General features: G+C 39.8%; 1 protein-coding gene across 6 annotated transcripts in view; it reads right to left on the bottom strand.

Moving 5' to 3' along the window:
• Positions 1-23,362, bottom strand: part of DOCK4 (dedicator of cytokinesis 4) — a 475,353-nt gene that overhangs the window by 175,421 nt on the left and 276,570 nt on the right. For all 6 annotated transcript variants that reach the window (XM_050782626.1, XM_050782628.1, XM_050782623.1 and 3 more), the window contains exons 13-15: positions 18,997-19,122; positions 4,744-4,868; positions 3,438-3,600 (exon numbers count right to left, since the gene is read on the bottom strand). In XM_050782626.1, the coding sequence (XP_050638583.1) occupies positions 3,438-3,600; positions 4,744-4,868; positions 18,997-19,122 (414 nt within the window). The remainder of the gene's footprint in view (positions 1-3,437; positions 3,601-4,743; positions 4,869-18,996; positions 19,123-23,362) is intronic.

The following is a 23,362-nucleotide window of genomic DNA, read 5'->3' as shown; positions in this document are numbered from 1 at the left end:
GCAAAAATCACACCAAAGATCTCTGGGAAGAGATATCCACAGCAATGATAGTACAGGAACTTGAATCCATAAGTTCATTTAAGAACAACTGGCATCTTGACGACATTGAGTCTTCCTGTGCACAACCATAGCTCTTGTATCCTTTATAGCAAAACTTCTCAAAAGATTCGTCTATACCCATTACTCCCCCTCTTTCCCCTCCATCTCATTCTTTAACTCACGTTTATCACCACAGATTCACTAAAACAACTTGTCAGGTTCAACGAGTTCCATGATGCCAAATCAAATTATTTGTCCTCATCTTATTTGATCTACCACTGGCACCAGACACATGTGATCAATCCTCTCTCGAAAAACTGCATTCATTTAGCTCCTGGATTCTATTCTTCCTGGACTGGCCTTCAACCTACTAGATAGTCCTTCTTATTGTCATTTATAATGCCTCCTTCTCATTCTCCCAGCTCTAATATGGCGAGTACCCCAGAGACCCATCCTCGGACTCCCCTTTGCTCTCTAAACTTACTACCTGGGAACTCCAATCAGTCTCGGACTTTAGAAATCATCAAAATTAGTGATGTGCTGGAACTGGATCATACTGGTCCATAAGAGCTGAAAGTGCACATTTCTCCCCAGTTCTACATTCAGTGATGTCATGTTGGAAGCTTGAAACTGGCCATGGTGGGAGTATCTACACCATGGAAATCAGCAAATGCTAGAGTTCAGGGATCCTCCCCAACCTCCAGTGCTGGCTCAGTAGACCAACCACTGAACAATATGTTCTCATTCCCAAGTTTCCAACCTGGAGGTCACTCAACTGCCCACTTGACATCTTGAGTGTCTAATAGACATCTCTGATTTAACATGTCTAAAATGCAATGCTTGATTTTTGTTCCCCAAACAGGTTCTTCCTGTTGTCTTCCCCACTTAATTAAATGACCATTAATTCTCAGGCCGACATCTTTGGGTCACTCTGGACTTTTCTCCTTCTTTCATATCCGATCTGGTAATATTCTGTAAAAAAGAATTGAACCACTACCCTCGTAATGCAGAACACTTTAAATCTCTTACTTGGAAGACTAAAAAAAGCTTCCCAAATGGTTTTTCTGTTCCCAACCTTACTACCTATAATCTATTATCCCATAAAGTAGCCAGACTTATCTTCGCTCCAAATCCTCTAGTGGTTCTTCTCAATTCAAATAAAATGCACAGTCCTCATCATGAAATAAAAGACTATACAAGATCTGGTGCCACTGCTACCTTCCTGGTCCCCTCACTATTCGTTGAAAATGCCAAGCATGTTTCAAGCTCAAGCCTTTTGTACTGACTGTCCTGTCTGCCTGGAATCTTCTTTCCCCAGAAAGAATAGTCTCAATGGCTCAGACCTTCACTTCTTTTAGTTTGTTGCCAACACATGTCCTTATAAGAGAAGTCTTTCCTGACAGCCCTATGTAAAACAGCAACACGGTACCATCACTTCCTACTCCCTAACTGCAATTTAAGTCTTCACTGCACTTCATCACTTGCTGTCTGATGTATTATGTACTTAGTTTCTCAGCTATTATCTGTCTTTCCTCTCTGGAATGAAAGCTCTGTGAGAGGGGCTATTTTCTTGTGCTCACTGATGTGTCTCCAGTACCCAGTAAAACGCTTGGCATATAGTGGGAGTTCAATAACTATTTGTTTCATGAAAAACTGATGTTTCTGAATAAAGATATGAACACGCAGATAAATATTTGGAAGCCCACTTTATAAAACGATTGCATTGGTTATTCATAGTTTGTGGTATTATCAAGATTTTTTCCTTCTTTACATTTGGCTGTTTCTTCTGACTTTTAATTAGGAAAATTAAAAGAAAAAAAACCTATGAGTAATTTTTCAAGTACAGGGATAAGAAGGTAGAGATCTAATAGATTTTACTGAAAATAGCCTTTATTCTACTTTCCAAGTTCTGAATTAGAATAATTATCTCCAAATGCTCTTTCTCTCTTTCCCCACTATTTCACCGTTATTTTCTCTTTTTCTTACCTTAAAGCTCAAACCTCATATTAGGCCCCAGGGAGAATTTATAACAAAGATTGATGGAAGAAATAGTACGGCACCATTGTAAGTCCTTTATGTTTTCCTACTTCAAGTCCTTTACAGGAAACTCTTCTTGGAATTTGGAAGAATTTTAAGACCCTGCTAGCTCTCTTCCTGCATTCAGAAACATTCACACAAGCATAATTTATGAAGCTCCTTGAGTCAATTCTGAAATATGCCATAATTCCAGCAACAGATAAAGTCCTTCTTCTCTGCCCGAACCTTGGGTAAATTACAACAGCACTGAGGTGAAGTCACCACAAATCTTTTGGCAAAGCCCCTATTCCTTCCAGACTGGAAAGGAGCCTGCTGCTTCTTCAAAAATGTGATTCTCCTGTATCTCTCATTTGTTGTACTGCTCCCAAAGCTAGATTCGCCAGAACCTTCTCTGGTCACAAGGTACACTGGCAGTGCTAAGATACCCTCAGGGACACAGGGAATATCAGAAGATTCCTGGACTCCTGGTAGTTGGGGGAGAGAGATGGGGCTTGAGAGGGTGGTAATGAATGCAAAAAAAAACTGAAATAGAAACACTGAGAAGCAATAACTTTATGGATAGCAATGCCCATGTGGACGAACCCTGTAACAGTTCTATGTCTTGGGTTGTTTAAATCTATAAAATGAGGCTGGCTGTGGGGGCTCATGCCTATAATCCCAGTACTTTGGGAGGCCGAAGCAGGCAGGTCATCTGAGGTCAGGAGTTCGAGATCAGCCTGACCAATATGATGAAACGCCATCTCTAATAAAAATACAAAAATTAGCCAGGCATGGTGGCAGGCACCTTTAGTCCCAGCTACTCAGGAGGCTGAGACAGGAGAATTGCTTGAGCCCGGGAGGCGGAGATTGCAGAGAGCTGAGATCGCGCCACTGCATTCCAGCCTGGGCGACAGAATGAGACTTTGTCTCAAAAAAAAAAAAAAAAAAATCTGTAAAGTGAGGCAATTACTTCATGTTACTTCTAAGCCTTTTTCCAGCTGACATTATTTGATTCTCATCTGAATACTGTCTGAGAGAGTACAGTGATGCAGACACACACAAATCAGATATGCATCTGAGCCGACCAAAGGCTTTCCCAGTGGCTTCACATGCCATGAAAAGTCCTAGTGGGTTTTCCCGATCTGTGTGAGAGCTGGATCAGCTCCTGGAGATACCTGAATGGTTAGGATTGCCTAAGCCCACCAGAATCAGTTTAGTTTTTAACGCTGTTCCTCCCCTTTCTGGCTAATCTTTCTAGAATGGAACAAACTGATTTTTACAAAAGTAATCAATTTAAGATCAACCCACATCTTCATGAGAGCCCAGTAAGCAGGATACTCCAGCACAAGAGAGACAGGCAGTCAATGCCATCAAATACTTACTGGAACAATGCCGAAACTCGAAGCGGATGTGTGCGCCCCGGAATTTATCCACGGGAATGGGAAGCTTCAGCAGTTCAGACCACCTGGGGCTGTTGTTATGATAAAGCACAAAGGAGTGGTACTCACTGGCTGGTGGCTCCCCAGAGCCAAAGGAGATAAAATCCTAACAAAGGGAACACACAGGTTAAAGAGAGCTTCATCTAAAGATCTTTTGAAAAGGCAGAGCAATCACTTTGCTCTATCTGCCTGCCCCTCAAATAGCACTTCACAGAAAATTACCTCACTGGTTCTTTGCCGTGTGTTTCTGTACCTGCTGCTGTTTAGCAGGGTGTATCTATTTAATTCTGATGCTGGTCTCCAAGGATTTACTGTGCCAAGGGTAGACCTGGGTGATACATGGGAGATGGTCGACTGCATGCCCCACTTGGAGCTCAACTACATGGCAAAGTTCCCAACCTGCAGTAGTCAAAAGCCTATTTTGTGCCTCAGTAGGTGACTCACTAAGCCCCAGGACCAACCTTCTTATTTAAATGGGCAGCTGTATTTCTCCATGAAGAAGGGGCTCATGAAAACTACTTCTTCCATAAAAACACCTGCTATTCTCACCCCAATTAGTAAGGAGTACCCTAGTCTTCATGCCTATTTTGGTCAGAAAGAAAATATATAGGATTAAATAATGAAATGGTTTTAAAACTATGCTGCATTTATCTCAGCACTTGGGGAAGACAAGGCTCGAGAGGATCACTTGAGGCGAGGAGTGCAAGACCAGCCTGGCCGACATGGTGAGACCCTGTCTCTACTAAAAATACAAAAAGTAGCTGGGCATGGTGGCACATGCCTGTAATCCGTTACTTGAAGGGCTGAGGTACGAGAATTGCTTGAACCCGGAAAGGAGAGGTTGCAATGAGCGGAGATTGTACTACTGCACTCCAGTCTGGTGACAGAGTAAGATTCTGTCTCAAAAAAAAAAAAAAAAAAAAAGCTGCTTTTAAGTTAACAGCTGCTATAAGAAAATTATTGACACAATTAATTAAGCAAACTGTCGAAGTTGTTGCTGTTTTCTTTTCCTGGCTTGTCTTCAGCATGAAGACTGCGTTTTTCTGCTCTCTTTTCTGAAAGGAATTTTAGTGAATTTAAAAAAAGGAAAAAGAAAACTACACAGGGGTGAAGGAGAAAAATAAGATAGAAAATAATGCAAATCAGAAATTAACTGATTGCAAATCAGAAAATAACTGATCACATTAAAGATTAAGTGAAAGCAATTACACAGACTTGTTTGGCCTGGAAATATCAAGTATTAACATACCTTCAGGGTTTGGCCACTGCTGTCTACAATGAACATCGTAACTTCCACATTTCTGGCCACGCTCTTCCCTCCTTTCTCAAATTCTCCCCTTTCAATAGTGATATATAAATCATTCCTCATTTCACCTATAAGGAAAGGAAAATTAAAACCATGTTATATATATTAGGAAATGTAATAAAGTGCTATATCAAGGAAAAGTTTATACAATATATGGTTATACAGACATATAAAAGTACAAATATATTTGCATTTTTATAATTTTATAAAAGTGTCCTCATCCTCACTGCCAACATCTGAGAAGAATAAAAGCCAGCCTCTGCTAGTCTGAATTAGCAATACTGTAATTGTATATCTAGGAGGCGAATACTGGGACCGAGTAGGAAGGTATTGTCAGGTCTCACCATTTTTCAATATTTCCCTCATTTTATTTATGAGGTGTGATTGTAAGATGACAGCCTAGCAGGGGTGGCTCAGAGAAACCAGTCTTATTACTTTATAGTCATAGCAATTTAGGGTAGAAGAAATACCTAAATGTAGTAAAATAATAGGACTGTAAAGGATACAATTACAACTGAAATCTTTTCCACAATTCATGGACAAAATGATCTCACTGCTGGAAGAATCCAGATTAGCAATTTATGAACACAGATGTAGAATAATTCAGTCATACAGACAAACTCAGCTTAATATTTCATATCATCAAGCTATAAAACAAGTGAGAAAGGCCCTATATTCAAATGGACACATCCTATGTACATATATACTGTCGATTTTTTCTCTACTGGTGATTTATAAAACTTCAGTTTTTAAAACTCTCAACCCTTTCTTATTATTGCAAGATATAAAAAGAGAAATTTGATGCCAACTAGCAAACTTAGGCAAATGTGCTAACAGCATGCTTTTACCTCTCTTATAAGAATTAAACTAGGGGGAAATAATGAATGCATAGAGAAGTGAGAAATAAGTCAACAAAGCACAACTAGAAAGTTTTTAAAGGTAAATGGTGAGATGGCAAGGTCGAATTCACTTTTACTTAACACAGATTTCAAACACTTGAAAAAAATCAAAAGTAATACTGTTTTCTTTTCTTTTCTCTTTTTTTTCTTTTTTTGAGGAAAAAAAAAGGGGGGTCTCACTCTGTTGCCCAGGCTGGAGTGCAGTGGCGCAATCTTGGCTCACTGCAAGCTCTGCCTCCCGGGTTCCTGTCATTCTCCTGCCTCAGCCTCCCGAGTAGCTGGGATCACAGGTGCCCGCCACCAGGCCCGGATAATATTTTGTATTTTTAGTAGAGATGGGGTTTCACATTGTTAGCCAGGATGGTCTCAATCTCCTGACCTTGAATACTCTGTTTTCTAATAAAAAATTTCCCCATAAGAAAGCAAATCACTAGAAAGAAAAATAACCATACAACTATGTCTACAATGAGGAGTTTTATAAAACTTCTTCATCAAAGTGTGGACAAGGAAGTACCCTAGTTCCTCAATGCCATGGACCATGGGAGATTATCAGTGTACCTGATCATCTTCCTCCATAAAGACCAACTTTTTATGATGGCATCATTTGCAAATGACCTAGGCTGACAAGGACACAGGTGGGCCATAAAACAGAAAAACTAAGTAAGTTCTAAAAAGAATTACATCTTAGTCACTCTTTACAAAGGGTATATATAAAATATATATAAAACATACATTAGTGGAAACAATACAGAGGTCTCTGGCTTATGAATTTCTAGTACTCTTATACAGCTTATACAAACCAACTTGGGAAGGCAATGAACTTAAAGTCCAGGAGAAAAGCAACACATTTCAACACTTTAAACATTGTATTTGTGTGCTTTGAAAGTTTTCTGTTTTAACTATTTCCTTTATTAATTTTTAGAGAATGGCCCAGTACATTTTATGTTTATTAGACTTTTTATAACCCATTTCACTTTACTACATGTATTCTGTACTGCCACATTTAATGTTATTTATTTAACAATTCCGTTATAGAATCAACAGCAAACCCCCAAAATTTGTCCCCTGAATCAACTGACTTCAACAAACAAAAAATAGGTCTGGTACATACAATGGCCTGCACATGCTAGTTTAACAAGAGGTTTGGGAGGAAATTCTTGACAATAATGTTTCCATGAACAGATCTGGCAGGTGAAAAAACAACACTCAAATCAAGATACTTTAGAGCAAAATATATTGGCTAAAAACAGCAGAATTCTTTTGCTTCTTGGAGTAAGTGACACATCATAAGTAGCTCTGCTTACAAATAGACTGTAAAACCTACACTGACTAATGGGAAGTATAGCTACAGGGGTTTTTACCTTAGGTATTTCTCATAATGAGTAATTAGCTTGTCCAAACCACACAGGGATTAACTGCCCTGCAAAATAAAGAGTAAGTGTTTCTTGGGAAGGTGCTTTCCACTGTTATCTGCTAAAAGGACAGGGACCCTCAGACTCCAGCAAAGGCAAGAGGTGATAAGGGAGGTTTGCAAGGTAACCTGTTTCCCTCTGTCTGTAGGCTAGGCCCAAAGGAGGGAAAATGAGGGCTGTACTGCCAGCATCACAAAATTCTTTTTTTATATACTGTATTTATTCAATGAATGTTTCTTGAGCATCTCCTGTGTGCTAGATACTATTATTACAAGCCAGGAAGATTCAGTAGTGAATACAGCAAAAATTATTTCCCCAGAGTCTTGATTCTAGTAGGGGTAACTCCTTAATAAATAAATAAATAAGTAAAATATATAGCATGCTAAGTGATAACAGACACTGTGGATAAAAGTGAGGAGGAGGATACAGAGTACTGAATGGGGATGGAGGGAGAGTTAAAATTTTCAACAGGGTAATTAGAGAAGGCCTCATGAGAAGATGAGCGCCCTAAGTAGGCTACGGTGTGTTTCACAAAGGAGTAAGGTTCCAAAGGGCGTTAGCTTCTCAGGCCAATCCCCAAGTCCTGTTTAGCTCATAAAATAGCTGGATTCTCCTAACTCTTCTTCACAAAAGAGATTCTGAATTCAAATATACTAACGGCAGTAGGTTCACAGGACAATTAGAATAAGGAGATATAGGTTCTAGTCTCTGCTACTGCTACGGTGTGTGACATCAGTCTACACAGGATATCAGAAACCTCTGGGTCTCAGGTTTTTGTTATCAAAATGAGAATAGGGTAAAGGTGGGGACAGGAGAGGTGGTAGGAGAGACAACACTACTTTGTTATATTATGCTGTTTCTATGCCTTACAAAAGAACCTCCTCAAAACAACACGTTCACAAAATCAAACTCCTTATACATACGCTTTAATTTTCTGTTCTTTAACTGTCACTATCCCTGCAACCCCATTATCTTTTGCAAATCTTTTAGACTAAAACCAGATTTCTTTGAAAAGAGAATACACGACAAGAAGAACACTTCTCCTGGGTGACATTCTCCATGTGCCTCTCCCCAGGAATTTTACAGCTTGCTTATGTTCCAATTCTGCAAGGTGCCACGTTTTGACAAAATATGCAGAAGGATCAAGTTGAAACAAGTGCTAATTAAAATCAATACATTTGAGGCTGACTCTGGAGAAAACTCATGAGTCCAAATGGTGTTCAGAAAGCATCTTGGGTAATTAAGAGAGAAACCATCAAGTCAGTATAAAAAGGAGTCATAACACCCATGTGAAAAGCTATTTCCCTGACAATGCTTATTAACACCTTGTACCTCTCAAATTTATTACTCTGAAAATTTGATGTGCACCACACTTTCTTTCTCTTTAGCAGGCCTGCTGGCTAGGGAGCCTTTACACATATGAAGGCCTTTCAAAATACCACTGTAGACAAGATAAAGATAAGGTCATAAAAGTGGGAACAAACTCAAGAGTTCAGTGACTGCAGTCAAATGGGTCCATTAACAGCTTGACCTAGATGGGTAAGAATTTCCATCAGTAGCTGAAAACTGTAATTCTTGTTTCTGTCTTAGGAGTGCCTTGGATAAAGGCATATAGTACATGATCACCACAGCATGTAAAGCACTGTACACCATCCCAGCAGCTTTATTTTATATATATATACACACACACATATATACATATATATACACACACACATATACACACACACATATATATATGACACATATATATATATATGTGTGTGTGTGTATATGTGTGTGTGTACTGCATATACACACACACACACTGGATATTTGTTAAGAGTTATGGAACCAAATAAAATTTCCTGTCCTTTAGTTTAAAAAAAAAAAAAGGCCGGGCGCGGTGGCTCACTCCTGTAATCCCAGCACTTTGGGAGGCTGAGGCGGGTGGATCACAAGGTCAGGAGATCAAAACCATCCTAACACGGTGAAACCCCGTCTCTACTAAAAATACAAAAACTAGCCGGACGAGGTGGCGGGCGCCTGTAGTCCCAGCTACTCCAGAGGCTGAGGCAGGAGAATGGTGTGAACCCGGGAGGCGGAGCTTGCAGTGAGATGAGATCCGGCCACTGCACTCCAGCCTGGGCGACAGAGCGCGACTCCGTCTCAAAAAAAAAAAAAAAAAAAAAAAAAAAAAGAAAGAAAATGTGTAAATGACTTCGGTTTTTTGTGAACTCAGATTATCATTGATGATGTTGTTAATGATGATGGCAGTAGTAAGAGTCCTAGTAGCAAAAGCAGCAGCAGTATACTTTATTGAGTTCCTACTATGCGTTGGGTACTTTGCAAAATGCTAGAAGTAGAACATCTCATTCAATTATCATATCAACTTTATTAAAAAGGCACTATCATTTCCATTTTGCAGATGAGGAAATGAAAATGTAGGGATGAAGAAAGGTGCCCTAGGTATTATCGGTGACCCCACATTACCTCTGAAAACCTGTAATTCCATGCCATGAGAATGGCCGTCAAATAAGCCACTGCAATTCAGCCTTTGTCGGGAGAAGTGACTTGAGCAAGGAAGGGAGCAGTCCTGCGTTGCTTCGTATTTGTCAGACCAGTTTTTAAATACTGATTACAGTTCTTGGGACCATCTTTACAAGACAGAGACAGACACCAATGGTATCATCCAGATCATAAACAATATGAAGAAAGGACTCAGAACCCATCACAAGAAGGAAGATGTAGACAATAAAATTAACTGAATTTTAAAATGCTGAAGTTCCATGCAGAAAAGGAAACTGGTCCAACATGTCACTTTGAGAGACAATGTGATGATGTATTCTTGGTCAATACAAATATTCAAGTATGAGCCAGAAAACCACCACTAGGAACCATGAAGAGGAATGCATGCACTAGACACATGGCTGGGCTGGGTGGCCCCTCATGTGTGTGAAAGGCAGATTAATACCCCCTCCCCAAAGATGCCTAGGTCCCAATCCCTGGAACCTATGAGTATGTTACCTTGCAGATGTGATTAAATTAATGATCTTAAGATAGGGGGATTTTCTTGGATTAACAGGGTGGGTCCAATATAATCACAGGTCCTTGAAAAAGGGAGGGGGAAGGGTCAGAATTAGAGAAGGGGATATGATGAGGAACACAGAGGCTGGAATGACTTGGATCTAAGCCAAGGAGTGCAGGCAGCCTCCACAAGCTGGAAAAGGCAAGGAAGTGGATTCTCCCCTAGAGGCATCAGAAGAAATGCAGCCCTGATCACACCTTGATTTTAGTTCAGTGAGACTAGCTCATCCTCTGACCTCCAGAACTATAACGTAATAAATGTATGTTGTTTGAAGCCACCCTGTTATAGCACCTATAGGAAACTAATACAATGTGTCTTTCATATCTAAGTTTCTGTCACTTCATGACACCTTCAAGGAGGAGGAAGGAATGGGAGCAGGACTCACAGGTAACTGGAGACTGAAGCAGGGCACAGACAGGGCGAACATATGGATAGGCTGAAAAATTAACTAATATTATATTTCCAGTTTCTCACACAAGATACACTTGAGTAAAACCCATCAGGTTTTCTCTATTTTCTGTCTGTCATTCTCACTTTTGTTTTGCTCTGTTTTTAAAAGAGTACTATGAGATACTGAACTCTTTTGGGAGGTAGCTTATGTTTTGCTTATGACAATTAAGCAAGCAAGGGCACATGATACAGCACCACAATGGGCTCTCCAGACAGTTTTGCACAGAGCCAAGAGCATGGAACAATGTGGTTCCCTGTTGCCATCCCACTCTGGGACAATGCGTGGAGATCTGGCAGCCCGTTGGGGGAAGTCCTATACTCTTGGGGTGGTGGGGACTGCAAGCTTCATAATTTGAGAGGTACCAGCCCCTCCCTCTGTCTGATCTAGGGCTGGGATATAACTTCAGGGTGACACATTAGAGTCTCAGCTTCCCTCTCTCTTCAGTCACTGTGGCATTCATTGGTTGAAAGACCACCATCTCCTCGCAAATCAGGGTTCAGGCCTAAGCTAAGTGGTGTGGGGGCCCAGTGACTAGGGCTGGAGGGTGGTAAGCTTTGGTTAGGTTTAGGATATATACAGATACATTATATATATCAATGTATATTTTGCTACAGAGTCTCACTCTCTCCTAGGCTGGAGTGCAATGGCATGATCTCAGCTCATTGCAGCCTCAACCTGCTGGGCTCAAGCAATTCTATCGCCTCAGCCTCCTGAGTAGCTGGGACTGCAGGCGCACGCCACCATGCCTGACTTTGTAAAGACAGGGTTTTGCTATGTTGTCCAGGCTGGTCTTGAACAACTGAGGTCAAACAATCCATCCTTCGTGGTCTCCCAAAGTGCTGGGATTACAGACATGCACCACCATGCCCAGCCAGATTTAGGACATATTTTTAAGGAAGATCAAATCTTACTAGTGCACATCTACTTCTCCAAAAGAAGGCTTACTGCTGTTTCAATTCTATCTTTTGATGTGTATTTCTCTATCAGTACATAGTAAGGAATATTTATATTGGCCAGGCGCAGTGACTCACGCCTGTAATCCCAGCACTTTGGGAGGCTGAGATGGGTAGATCACGAGGTCAGGAGATCGAGACCACCCTGGCTAACATGGTGAAACCCTATCGCTACTAAAAATATAAAAAATTAGCCAGGTGTGGTGGCAGGCACCTGTAGTCCCAGCAACTAGGGAGGCTGAGGCAGGAGAATGGTGTGAACCCGGAAGGCGGAGCTTGCAGTGAGCCGAGATCGTGCCACTGCACTCCAGCCCAGACGACAGAGTGAGACTCCATCTCAAATTCAGAAAAAAAAAAAAGAAAGAAAATGTATATTTAAAATAATGAAATTGCGTACTTCCTTTTTCTCAAAGTGACTTTTATTTATTTTTTATACTTTTGTTTTTATTTTGCTTTAAGTTCTGGGATGCATGTACAAACATGCAGGTTTGATACACAGGTATACATGTGCCATGGTGGTTTGCTGTGCCTACCAACCTGTCATCTAGGTTTTAAGCCCCACATGCATTAGGTATTTGTCCTAATGCTCTCCCTCCCCTTACCCCCCACCCCCCAGAGGCCCCAGTGTGTGATGTTCCCCTCCCTGTGTACATGTGTTCTCATTGTCCAACTCCCACATAGGAGTGAGAACATGTGGTGTTCCTGTGTTAGTTTGCTGAGAATGATGGCTTCCAGCTTTATCCATGTCCCTGCAAAGGACATGAACTCATTCTTCTTTATGGCTGCACAGTATTCCATGGTGTATATGTGCCACATTTCCTTTATCCAGTCTATCATTGATGGGCATTTGAGTTGGTTCCAAGTCTTTGCTATTATAAATAGTGCTGCAATAAACAAATGTGTGCATATATCTTTATAATAGAATGATTTATAATCCTTTGGGTATATACCCAGTAATGGGATTGCTGGGTCAAATGGTATTTCTGGTTCTAGATCCTTGAAGAATCGCCACACTGTGTTCCACAATGGTTGAACTAATTTACACTCCCAACAGTGTAAATGCGTTCCTGTTTCTCCACACCCTCACCAGCATCTGTTGTTTCCTGACTTATTAATAATCGCCATTCTAACTGGTGTGAGATGTATCTCATTGTGGTTTTGATTTGCATTTCTCTAATGACCAGTGACAATGAGCTTTTTTTTATATGTTTCTTGGTCGCATAACTGTCTTCTTTTGAGAAGTGTCTGTTCATATCCTTCAAAATTGTTTATTTTCTTAAACATAAGACAAACATCTCTATAACGTTCTTCTTACTCCAGTCTGTAAATCATTATTTAGTCAACTTTGACCAAATAGAAATTTGACTTATTTGAACTATAAAGACACATGCACACATTTGTTTATTGCAGCACTATTTATAATAGCAAAGACTTTGAACCAACCCAAATGCCCATCAATGATAGACTGGATAAAGAAAAAGGAGGATTGGTTTGAATAACACTTATAAAATAAACTTAAATAAATCCTGAGATTACTATTAAAACTAGCCCCCAAATCTCAACTCTATCACTCCAGTGTTTTCACTTAAATCTTTTTAGGGGATGGGCATGGTGGCTCATGCCTGTAATCGCAGCACTTTGGGAAGCTGAGGCAGGAGAATCACTTGAGCCCAGGAGTTCAAGACCAGCCTGGGCAACATAGGGAGATCTCATTTCTCCAAATAATAAAAAATTAGTTGGGTGTGGTGACACACCTGATGTGGTCCCAGTCATTCAAGAGGCTGAGGCAGGAGGATCACTTGAGCCCAGAAGGCTGAGACTGTAGTGAGCCGTGATTGTACTACTACACTCCAGCCTGGGTAACACAGGGAGACCCTGTTTAAAAAAAAGAAAAAAAAAAAAAAACAAAAAAAAAAACAAACTTTTTAGGGTTAGGAGCTTCACAGACCTACTAAAAGTGAATGCACTGAAATGTATAAATGATGGGTTCCCTAACAAAGAATGACAGTTGAACCAAGTGATATATGGGAACAAGTCTCTAGAAACAGGGTATAGGCATGAAAGCTTAAGTTATGAAATCAAGATGGAGGCAAAGAAAATTGTGTCTGAAAACAATTACAGAGTAAAAAATGGACATTTGGGGTGCAGGGAAGACAGTCAGATCTTCCATGACATTCCTGACACATCAGCCAGCTTTGCTCCAGAATGTCTGACGAATGGAAACTTAGACCTTCCTGATACTCAGCAATAGGCCAGGCCCTGTTTGCATAGGGTCTGTTAAGATATTTAGAGCTGGGCTGTCCAAGAGGGTGACTGCTGCCACCCGTGGCAAAGGAGCACTTAAAACGTGACTCGCTAAAAAGAGACACGCTGTACATGTACGATACTCGCCAGCTTTCAAAGACTGAGGTTGAAAACAGAGTGCAAAATAACTCATCAGTAGTTTTTCATATGGATCACCTATTAAAATGATAATATTTTGGATATTTTGGGTTAAATAACATATGGTTAAAATTAATTTCACCTCTTTTATTCTCATTTTTTTTAAGTGGCTATTAAAAAATTTAAAATTACCTTCATGGCTCAAATGATGTTCCTACTGGAAAGCACTGATTTAAATAATTTGCTGCTCTCCCGCCCAGACCGTGGAACTCCTTCAATCAGAGGTATTTGGCTTGGAGGTGGCAGTGACAGAGTCTCACAGAAAATGTTTTTCCTCAGTTGGAAGTCTGACACCTTAAGAAATAAAGTGCTGTGCGACAGACCCTTAAACAAAGAATAGTCCAGAGGACTTCATGATGACTCAGAAGCACATGGGCAGGTCACCTCCTCACACTAGGAGACCTGTCTGTACAATAGTGAGACCAGTGGAGAATTGCTGTGCCTATGCTTTTCCCACTTCAAAAAGAGTCTGGCACTGATTACATTGTGTGATTGAAAAGAGTTTTATGTATGTTCTTGTCCTTGTCAGGATCGCAGATAATTCATTCTGCAGAGAGGCAGTGACTGTGTGCATAAACTTGGTCCTGTTGGTATAATCATGTGCCTCACCTGTTTTGACCCCTATCAGAATGCTAAAGATGCAAATTAACTCTGAAGGACACATCTAGACAATGAAAAAAAAATTATGCTTGCAGACTGTCGTTGTAACATTGGCATCAGAAATATTGTTCACATACATTTTCTCATGGAAGATTTCAGCTCAAGTTTTCATTAGAGCCACTGGTGAGAATGAATTGACAAGTCTGAAATTAACAAAGGAAAACAAAACAATGACTGCATGCTTCCCAGTGTAAAAAATTCAACTGAGTTTTAAAGTTGCTTTCAGTTGTTTAAGGAAATACATACATCTCTCCCTTTCCTATTATAGAAGATTAAAAAGCCAGAGGAAGAAAGGGAAAAAACAAAGAGAAGGAAGTGCTTTTAAAAACCCTCTTTTGTACTCCCCTCCACTACAGACACATGTCTGGAAGAACAATTTTCCTGGAGAGTATAGACTTCGCATTACAAGGTGGTACCAGAAAGGGACAGAAGCGAGCCTTATTCCACAGAAAGTTCACGTCCATCATTAAGGCCACACAAAAGCTGCGTGAGCACAGCAGAACCTGGACAATTAATCAGCCAGTGAAGTGTCATCTTGATTTATATTTTTCCATTTCTCCATGATACTGCCCAGAGACCAAGCTGAGGAATTCTTCAAGCAGCTGGCTGCATTCTGCTCTAAATTTTTTTTTTTTTTTAATATTAGATTTGTCCATCAATTTGCTTTCCAGTGGGATGAATTTTTTTTGTTGTTGTTGAAGAGGAAATACCAGCTATTTATAGCAACTGAAGGAAATCATGAATGGTTTTAAGAGCCACAGAATGGCATGCCACCAAGTAAACAGTTCTATAAACAGTCATTTTCGACAACAGTACCATGAGATGCTCAGGCCGACTGGGTTCCTAAGCGAGGTCAGGTCATCTCAGGAAAACTTACAGGATGTTCTCTCAGCCTTCCTTGCATAAAGGAATTTCAGTAGAGCAATCACAAAACGGTGCAATGGGCGATACTGGTCATTTAAAGTCTTTATTCATAGCAATCTCATTATTGGGTCTCATAGCTATGCCAGGTGCCTTGTCAGATACAACTTCCTTTGCTTGCACTTACACGTGGGATTTAAACGGTGGTTTAGAAGACCTCATTTAAAACAAATACTGTCAACAATTTAAGACTATTTTATTTGGTCTTTCTATTGCTTTTCCCTCTTCTTGGTTGTGGAGGGTGGGGTATGGAGCACCAAGAAATACTACTACTTAGTATGCTATTTGTCATCTTCTATCTGTAGACAAAAGGGTAGAAGTTCTTTGTTTCTACAGAAGACCAAACACAAGTGAGGTCCTTTTATAATAAAATTCATGACTAAAAAAATCTCATTTCTTGATTTGTAAAAACAAGAGGATATGTCAAAAAATTCTTAAATGTAAGCCACAGTAACCCATGTAGCTTAGTCCTATTCTGAGGAGGGAGGAAACAGAAGAGGGGGAGGAAGAGAAGAGGGAAAGAAGATGGAGGAGGGAGGAAAGAAGATAAAAAGAAAAAGAAAAAAAGAAAGATTAAGATCAAGACTGACAGGAAAAGAGAAAGAAAATAAGAGGTCCAGACACACACAAAGAAATAGATAGGCATAGACAGAACCAAGGGTTTTTGAAGATAACCCCAGCTGGTCATACCTGTGTTCCTAGGGACAGGGTGAAATTTCTAGAACTCTAGTGGTTCATTACTAAACGACAATTAGACTTTTTTATTTTTATTTTTTGGTTTTAAACTTCAAAAGTTTTTAAAAGGCTATTCTCTCATAAAATTGTGACTTTCACAGAATTTTAGAAATTAAAAATTTTTAGAGCATAGAAATTTCCTTTCCTTTTTTTTTTTTTTTTTTTTTTTTCAGATGGAGTTTCACTCTTGTTGCCCAGGCAGAAGTGTAGTGGCAGGATCTTGGCTCACTGCAACCTTCGCCTCTCGGGTTCAAGTGATTCTCCTGCCTCAGCCTCCTGAGCAGCTGGAATTACAGTCACGCGCCAACATGCCCAGCTAATTTTTGGTATTTTTAGTAGAGACAGGGTTTCACCATGTTGGCCAGACTGGTCTTGAACTCCTGACCTCAGGTGATCTACCCACCTCAGCCTCCCAAAGTGTTGGGGTTACAGACATGAGCCACCGCCTCAGGCCAGAAATTTCCTTTTAACATTGGAGGTAGGCCAGGCACTGTGGCTCAAGCCTATCATCCAAGCATTTTGGGAGGCCAAAGCAGGAGGATAACTTGAGCCCACAGATTGGAGACCAGCCTAGGCAACATAGGGAGATCCCATCTTTACACATTTTTTTTTTTTCTTAATTAGCCAAGTGTGGTGGTATGTGCTTGGAGTCCTAGCTACTCAGGAGGTTGAAGTGGGAGGATCACTTGGGCCCAGGAGTTTGAGACTGCAGTGAGCAATGACTGTGCCACTGCACACCAACCGGGACAACAGAGTGAGACCCCATCTCTAAAAAAGAAAACATAAACAAACAAACAAAGAAACATCAGAGGTACAGCCATGTTGGCTATGACACATAGTCTTTCACTATTAAAGCAGGTACTTGCTATTAGTACAGTGGAGAAAAGACTGAGGGGATGTGGGCCTAGAATCATTAGCATTGAAGACCCTGCTCAAGTGTTACCTCCCCAGGAAATTTTAACAAGACTCCTTCAATAAGATTCTACACCTCCTCTGTGCTCTCCAGGCCATGTTCTCCAACTCCTTTCCAGTTACAGTATGTCTCTGCCTGTGGACTGTAATGAACAGGCAGAGCATGAACAGGTCTTACTCTCACCATCTCTACTGCTAACACCTTGCTCGAGGACAGGATCACCACTCACCTGGATTAGCTCAAACAGCCTCCAAACCCGTCTCCCTGTTTCTCTGCTGCCCTCCCACATTCCCTCCAGGTACAATCTCTATACAGCAACCAGTGATCCTGTGGCAATGTAAAGCAGTGTCACACCTCTGTTCCAAACCCTCTAGCTGTTTCCTTCCTCGTTCTGAATAAGAGCCAAAGTTCTGATTGTGACCTACAAGGTCCACACGACTTTCCTCTTCGAATCTCTACTCCCATCCCCAGTACTGTATTTTGACCAAGTTGGCCTTCTTGCAGTTCCTCAAACAAGCCACACCTCTATGGCTGCAGGACTACTGCCCTTATTGTTGCTTTGCCTGGAATCCTCTTATCTGCATGGCTTCCTCATGTCTTTTAGGTCTCTACTCTACTACCTTCTCACCTAAATTTCTTACCTAACTCAAATCTCCATCTCTCCACCCACTACCATCTAAGACATTCCCTAGCCCTTTACCTACACTGGTTTTCACCTTAGCATTCGTCATCTTTGAACACACATGTTTTACTTACATATTTATTATAATTTTCCTTATTACAAAGTAACTGCTATGAGTTTTTTCTGTTGTGTTCAGTATTATAGCCCCAGTATCTGGAAGAATGCCTTTGTACATAGAAAGTGTTAAATATTTATTTGTAGAATGAATGAACTCACATTTTAACTTTTGGCTCCTGGCACAAAGTTTTGATTGATGCTCAGTCAATGCCTGCTGACTGACTAAATCAATTTTTGCTAAATATATATCCTTCCTCATCAGCAAATGTACTATTCTTATCCAATTCATAAGTTATAGATTAACACATTCAGAAAACCCTAAATTTCCATAAGCATGTAAAGGGATGTGCTTTTAAAAATTTATTTTCGTGGAGAGATTAGGACTGACCCACTCCCAAATGCATCAGTTTCAATGAATTTGGCATTCATTTCACACTGTAAATCTCCTTAACCCACATCTTTTCTGCTTTTGAGGAATTCTGGGGGCACTAATATAGAGTTAAATCATACACACAAATAGATCTGGAAAAGGTATAGAAGTACATATAATACTTGCATATGGCTGCTTATTTACATATGGCTAACTAGTGTTCAATAAGTTTTTATCAAAACTGTGGATATCCTCTAAGCATCTTCACCAACGTTTTCCATCAAGGAGTAAAATATTTTCTGGACAGTATCTCCGTTTTCCTTCTTCTCCTGGTCATAATGAAATGTAGCCATGGCCCCCACAAGTTAACCACTTTAGAATAATCAGAATGTAAAGATATTTTTGAGCTTCAAATCACTGACCAGAAAATTTATATAAAGGGAAAAATTTTAAAATTAAATTGAGAAGGATATTTTAGAAAAAAATGTGCTTACTTACAGTCACATACCTCATTTCATTCTTCAGCATGGCCCATGTGAATGCTTCAAAGCTGGCAATTTGAAAAATTTCTCAAACGTCAAAAACAGATAGTATACCCATATTTCATCATGTTGGTATGTCCCAAGTCACCTACCAGGCATAATAATATTTGAAAATCCCAGCTTCCTCGTTATGGATACTCCATGAGAAAATACTGATGAATATTCTCTTCTGATTTGTTCAATGTCTCCGTGCAATAGCTGTAAGGAGACTGCTAAACCTAAAACAAATGAGAGATACCCAAGTTAAAACCAGAATAGAAATAGAATAAAGAGAAACTGATGTATTGCAACAAGCCCAAATTTAGAGTATCATGGTTTTAAACTAAGGGTTAATATTCTGACAAAATCAACAGAATCTATATGAATCATATCTGAATAACACTTTTCCAACTTCAACATCTGAGTTTCCCATTCATAAGGAGGTTCAGAGCAAGTGGAGAAAATGAGCAGAACTCTAAAAGGCAAGCTGGCTTCCAAAGCCCAAATCTCTCCTCCAACCCCAGTTTGGTGGAGCATGTTCCTGTACCAACACTCATTCCAGCAACAGATGAAAGTCACCTGGCCCTAAAAAATACTGACATCAAAATTGGAGGATTAAAAAAAAAAACAAACTCTATAAGGTCTATGAATAGTTGCTTATCAAATATCAAAAGCATAAACATAAATCTGAAAACATATTAATTTAAAGATTTTAAGAATACTGATAGAGATTTTCTTCAAACAGAAGTAATAAAGCTGATTATAATGAAACTAGGATTATATTAATAATATATACAGTAGAAACTTAGGATGACATGATTTTCTAGTGAGGAGAATTTAGCAGGATACAGGACACTTTGACAAACAAAAGAGAATTTAGTCAGTAAAGTAATTTTTACCACAATTATAGTGACATTACCATAGCGGGATATACAGAAGATACAAAACACTTTTCATCATATATTATTTTCTCAATTTCCAGGCAAGAAGTACAAAAAAATTAATGTCGTATCATTGTGAATATGTCTGTATGCATATTCCAAAGATAGCGATTCTCTTTCAGCTTTTTCCTTCCTTCTTCGTTTATCTTCCTATGTTTTAATTTTTTAAGATAGCCAAATTATTATATTTTTTACTTTTTTATTTCCATGGGCTATTGAGGAACAGATGGTATTTAGTTACATGAGTAAGTTCTCTAGTGGTGGTTTGTGAGATTTTGGTGCACCCATCATCTGAGTAGTATACTCTGAACCCAATTTGTAGTCTTTTATCCCTCACCCCCCTCCCACCCTTTCCCCCATGTTTTGTTTTGTTTTGTTTTTGGTTTTTTGGAGACAGAATCATGCTCTGTCACCAGGCTGGAGTACGGTGGCGTGATCTCAGCTCACTGCAACCTCCACTTCCCGGGTTCAAGCGGTTCTCCTGCCTCAGCCCACTGAGTAGCTGGGACTACAGGCACACACCACCACGCCCAACTAATTTTGGCGTTTTTAGTAGAGAAGGGGTTTCACCATGTTGACCAGGATGGTCTCGAACTCTTGACCTTGTGATCTGCCCTCCTCGTCCTCCCAAAGTGCTGGGATTATAAGTGTGAGCCACCACACCTGGCCTATATGTTTAAAAATAAGAAGGACAAAAATATCTCCCATCTATATTCACTACATTAGTGATAGAAAATGAAACCAGTAAAAGACTTATTTTTAAAAACATTCAGTCATCATTAACCTGAAGTCAATTTAAAGATGAATTTGCTGGCTGGGTGCAGTGCCAGTTTATTTGTCATATGTCTAGAGGAAGATCTTCCCTTTTACTCTCTTTCAATAATAGAGCAAACAAACAATAACAATGAAAGTAATGTTTTTTCTTTTTTGGTTGGTTTGCTTGTTTTTCAATAGAGTGGTTAAAATATCAGGAAAATTTATAAACAAAAAATAAAAAAAGAAGGAAAGAAAAAAGAAAAATGCTTTAGGCTCAAAGAGAAACTGGAGCCTCTCCTGAGGCCCAAATCGGAGCTGAAAAGGAGGACAGGGACATGACGACATGATCGTGTCCTCATACTTTCCAGTTTGTGCACCAACAGAATGTCTCCAAGAGCTGTAAGTCTGGCACATCCTCAGAACTTCAAATCTGCATCCCAGTTAAACCTAACAATCCCTTATCTCCCTCTCCAGCTCCATCCCATTCACTCTGAGTTAGGTGACTGGTAACAATAAAATGGAGAGCGTCTGTCTTTCCATGGCCAGGGAAATGAAGAAGGGGAGAAGAAGCCATCTGGATGATTTGACGGAGACAACTATCATCAGAGAAGCTTTTGGGCACTTTATGTGATACTACTGGAACCGTTTAAAACCTAGAGGCAGAAGAACGAAGACAAACGAACATGTGTTATGATCCATCTGTCCCAGCAGCTATTTCTTCCTGACTCACACTCTACCCCCACCTAATCATGGATGTCTCTGTTCTTCTCCCACTTCTGTCCTTTTGCCTTCAAAATACTCACCCACATCATTGCCATCATCATTAGCATCACCAGGATCTGGTATTTGTAGAATATCAGTGTTTGCCAGACCCAGTACATAACAACAGTTCTTCCTGCTGGGGAAACACTGTTCAAATCCTGATGTACTATATGAGCAACGCTTTCCAGTACAGAATAAGATGAATTTAACAAAATTCTTAAGATCCTGTAATTTTTTCAAGTGAAGATCATTTTACTGGGGCTTCTCAGTGAAAGATCTGATCAGAGACACTAGCAACATTATGTGGTACACATAAAGGAAGAAAAGGACTCAAGAGTAATGAAAAAAACAAAGAGATTATGCTATTCACAATAGAAGTTGGAGAGAGGAAAACTGACCAAGATTCTTGTTTTGCCCTATAGAAGCCAGCGGCGACTTTAAAAATAAATAAATAAATAAATAAGTTGAATACTGTACTTTACAGAGGATAAGACAAGGAGAAAAGAAAATCATTGGGTCAGAGAGAAGGTGAATCCTTAAGAAAATTAAAGAAGACAGGAAAAGGAGAAAAAAATGTTTTGGAAAAGACAGACAGAGGGAGAGTAATAACAAACAGAAATATATCAGTGTTCTGTAGAGAGCAAGGGCCACAGAGGGAAGAGAGTGCAAAAAGACAGAGAGGACCCATTTAATGGAGACAGTCGACAGAGAGGAGTCAGTCAGTGGAGAAGGGAAGGGAATGGGAAAATGACAGGACAATAGACAAAACAGTGTGGGGAAAAGGAAAAGCAGGCATTTCAGACTGGGATGCATACTAAAAGTTTGAAAGATATGGTAGTTTTCAACCTGAAGGTTTAGAGCAATATAGATCAAAGCCCTCAGTGTAATTATGCCATTTGACTAGCCAAGTGATGATAATGGGGGTTGTGGGGGAGGGCAGTTACTGCCATTCGGAGGTTCCCTAATTTCTCCAGAATGAAGAATTCACAGACATCAAGAATTACAAAGGTTAAGAGGACACAGCGTTTGACCACAATGTATCTGGCTCTGCCCAAATCATCAACTCTTTCCACAAAGAAACCACAACATATGACTAAGAAACATCAAAGAGTAGGAACACAAAGAAAAAACATGATTCTGAGAGTGAGTCCACAGGGACCAGCCCACAAAGAGCCATTGCAATTCCATTTATTTTCCAATCAAGGAAACTCCAGATTCTATTTTTACTGTGGTCCTTAATTATCATGACCACAACCAAGAGGCTGGATAAATGAGCCGCCAGAACAGTAAGAAATAACATAATGAAGACTAAGAAACTACTCATCACTACAAAGGAGACACACAGCAAATATTTACACATTCCTTCTAAAAACGTTGAACTCATAGAAGCAGAGAGTGGAATGATGGTTGCCAGGGATTGGAGAGGGTGGGGGATGTGGGGGTTGGGGAGAGTAAACCAGGAGATTTTGGTCACAGGAGACGAAGTTTCAGTTGGACAAGATGAAGACATTCTAGAGAGCTATTGTATGGCATGGTGACATGGTTAATAATAATAGACTGTATACATAAAAATTGCTGAGTGGATTTTAAAACATTTTAAAATGAGGGTGAGGGTGATACGCTAATTAGCTTGATTTAATCATTTAACAGTGTATACATATATGAAAACATCACATTGTATGCCATAAATATGTACAATTTTTAATTGTCAATTATATTTTATTAAAGCTGGGGCAAAAAAGACAAATATTTACACATTCCAATTACCTGAGGATTAGCCCTGTCTTTTCCGGGTTATGACATAGGGCATTGTTTGGAGAAAGGTATTTTTCTTTCCATTTTCTTTCTTGTCATCCTACTTCACTGTCCTGGCCTTATCTGCTATCTCTGGGGTTGGGGCAACTTCTTAAATTTTATCTGTACATTTTACCTTATTCCTGCCACAGTTCAAAATGCACACTCTGAGCAGCAGTAACTTATGGCTTGAGAGGAGGGTGGAAAGTGGGATTTAAGGATGTAT

Source organism: Macaca thibetana, chromosome 3, assembly GCF_024542745.1.
Source record: "Macaca thibetana thibetana isolate TM-01 chromosome 3, ASM2454274v1, whole genome shotgun sequence".
In the NCBI taxonomy this organism is placed as follows: domain Eukaryota; kingdom Metazoa; phylum Chordata; class Mammalia; order Primates; family Cercopithecidae; genus Macaca; species Macaca thibetana.
The sequence above is the reverse complement of the archived record's forward strand: the minus strand, read 5'-3'. Positions and strand labels throughout refer to the sequence as shown.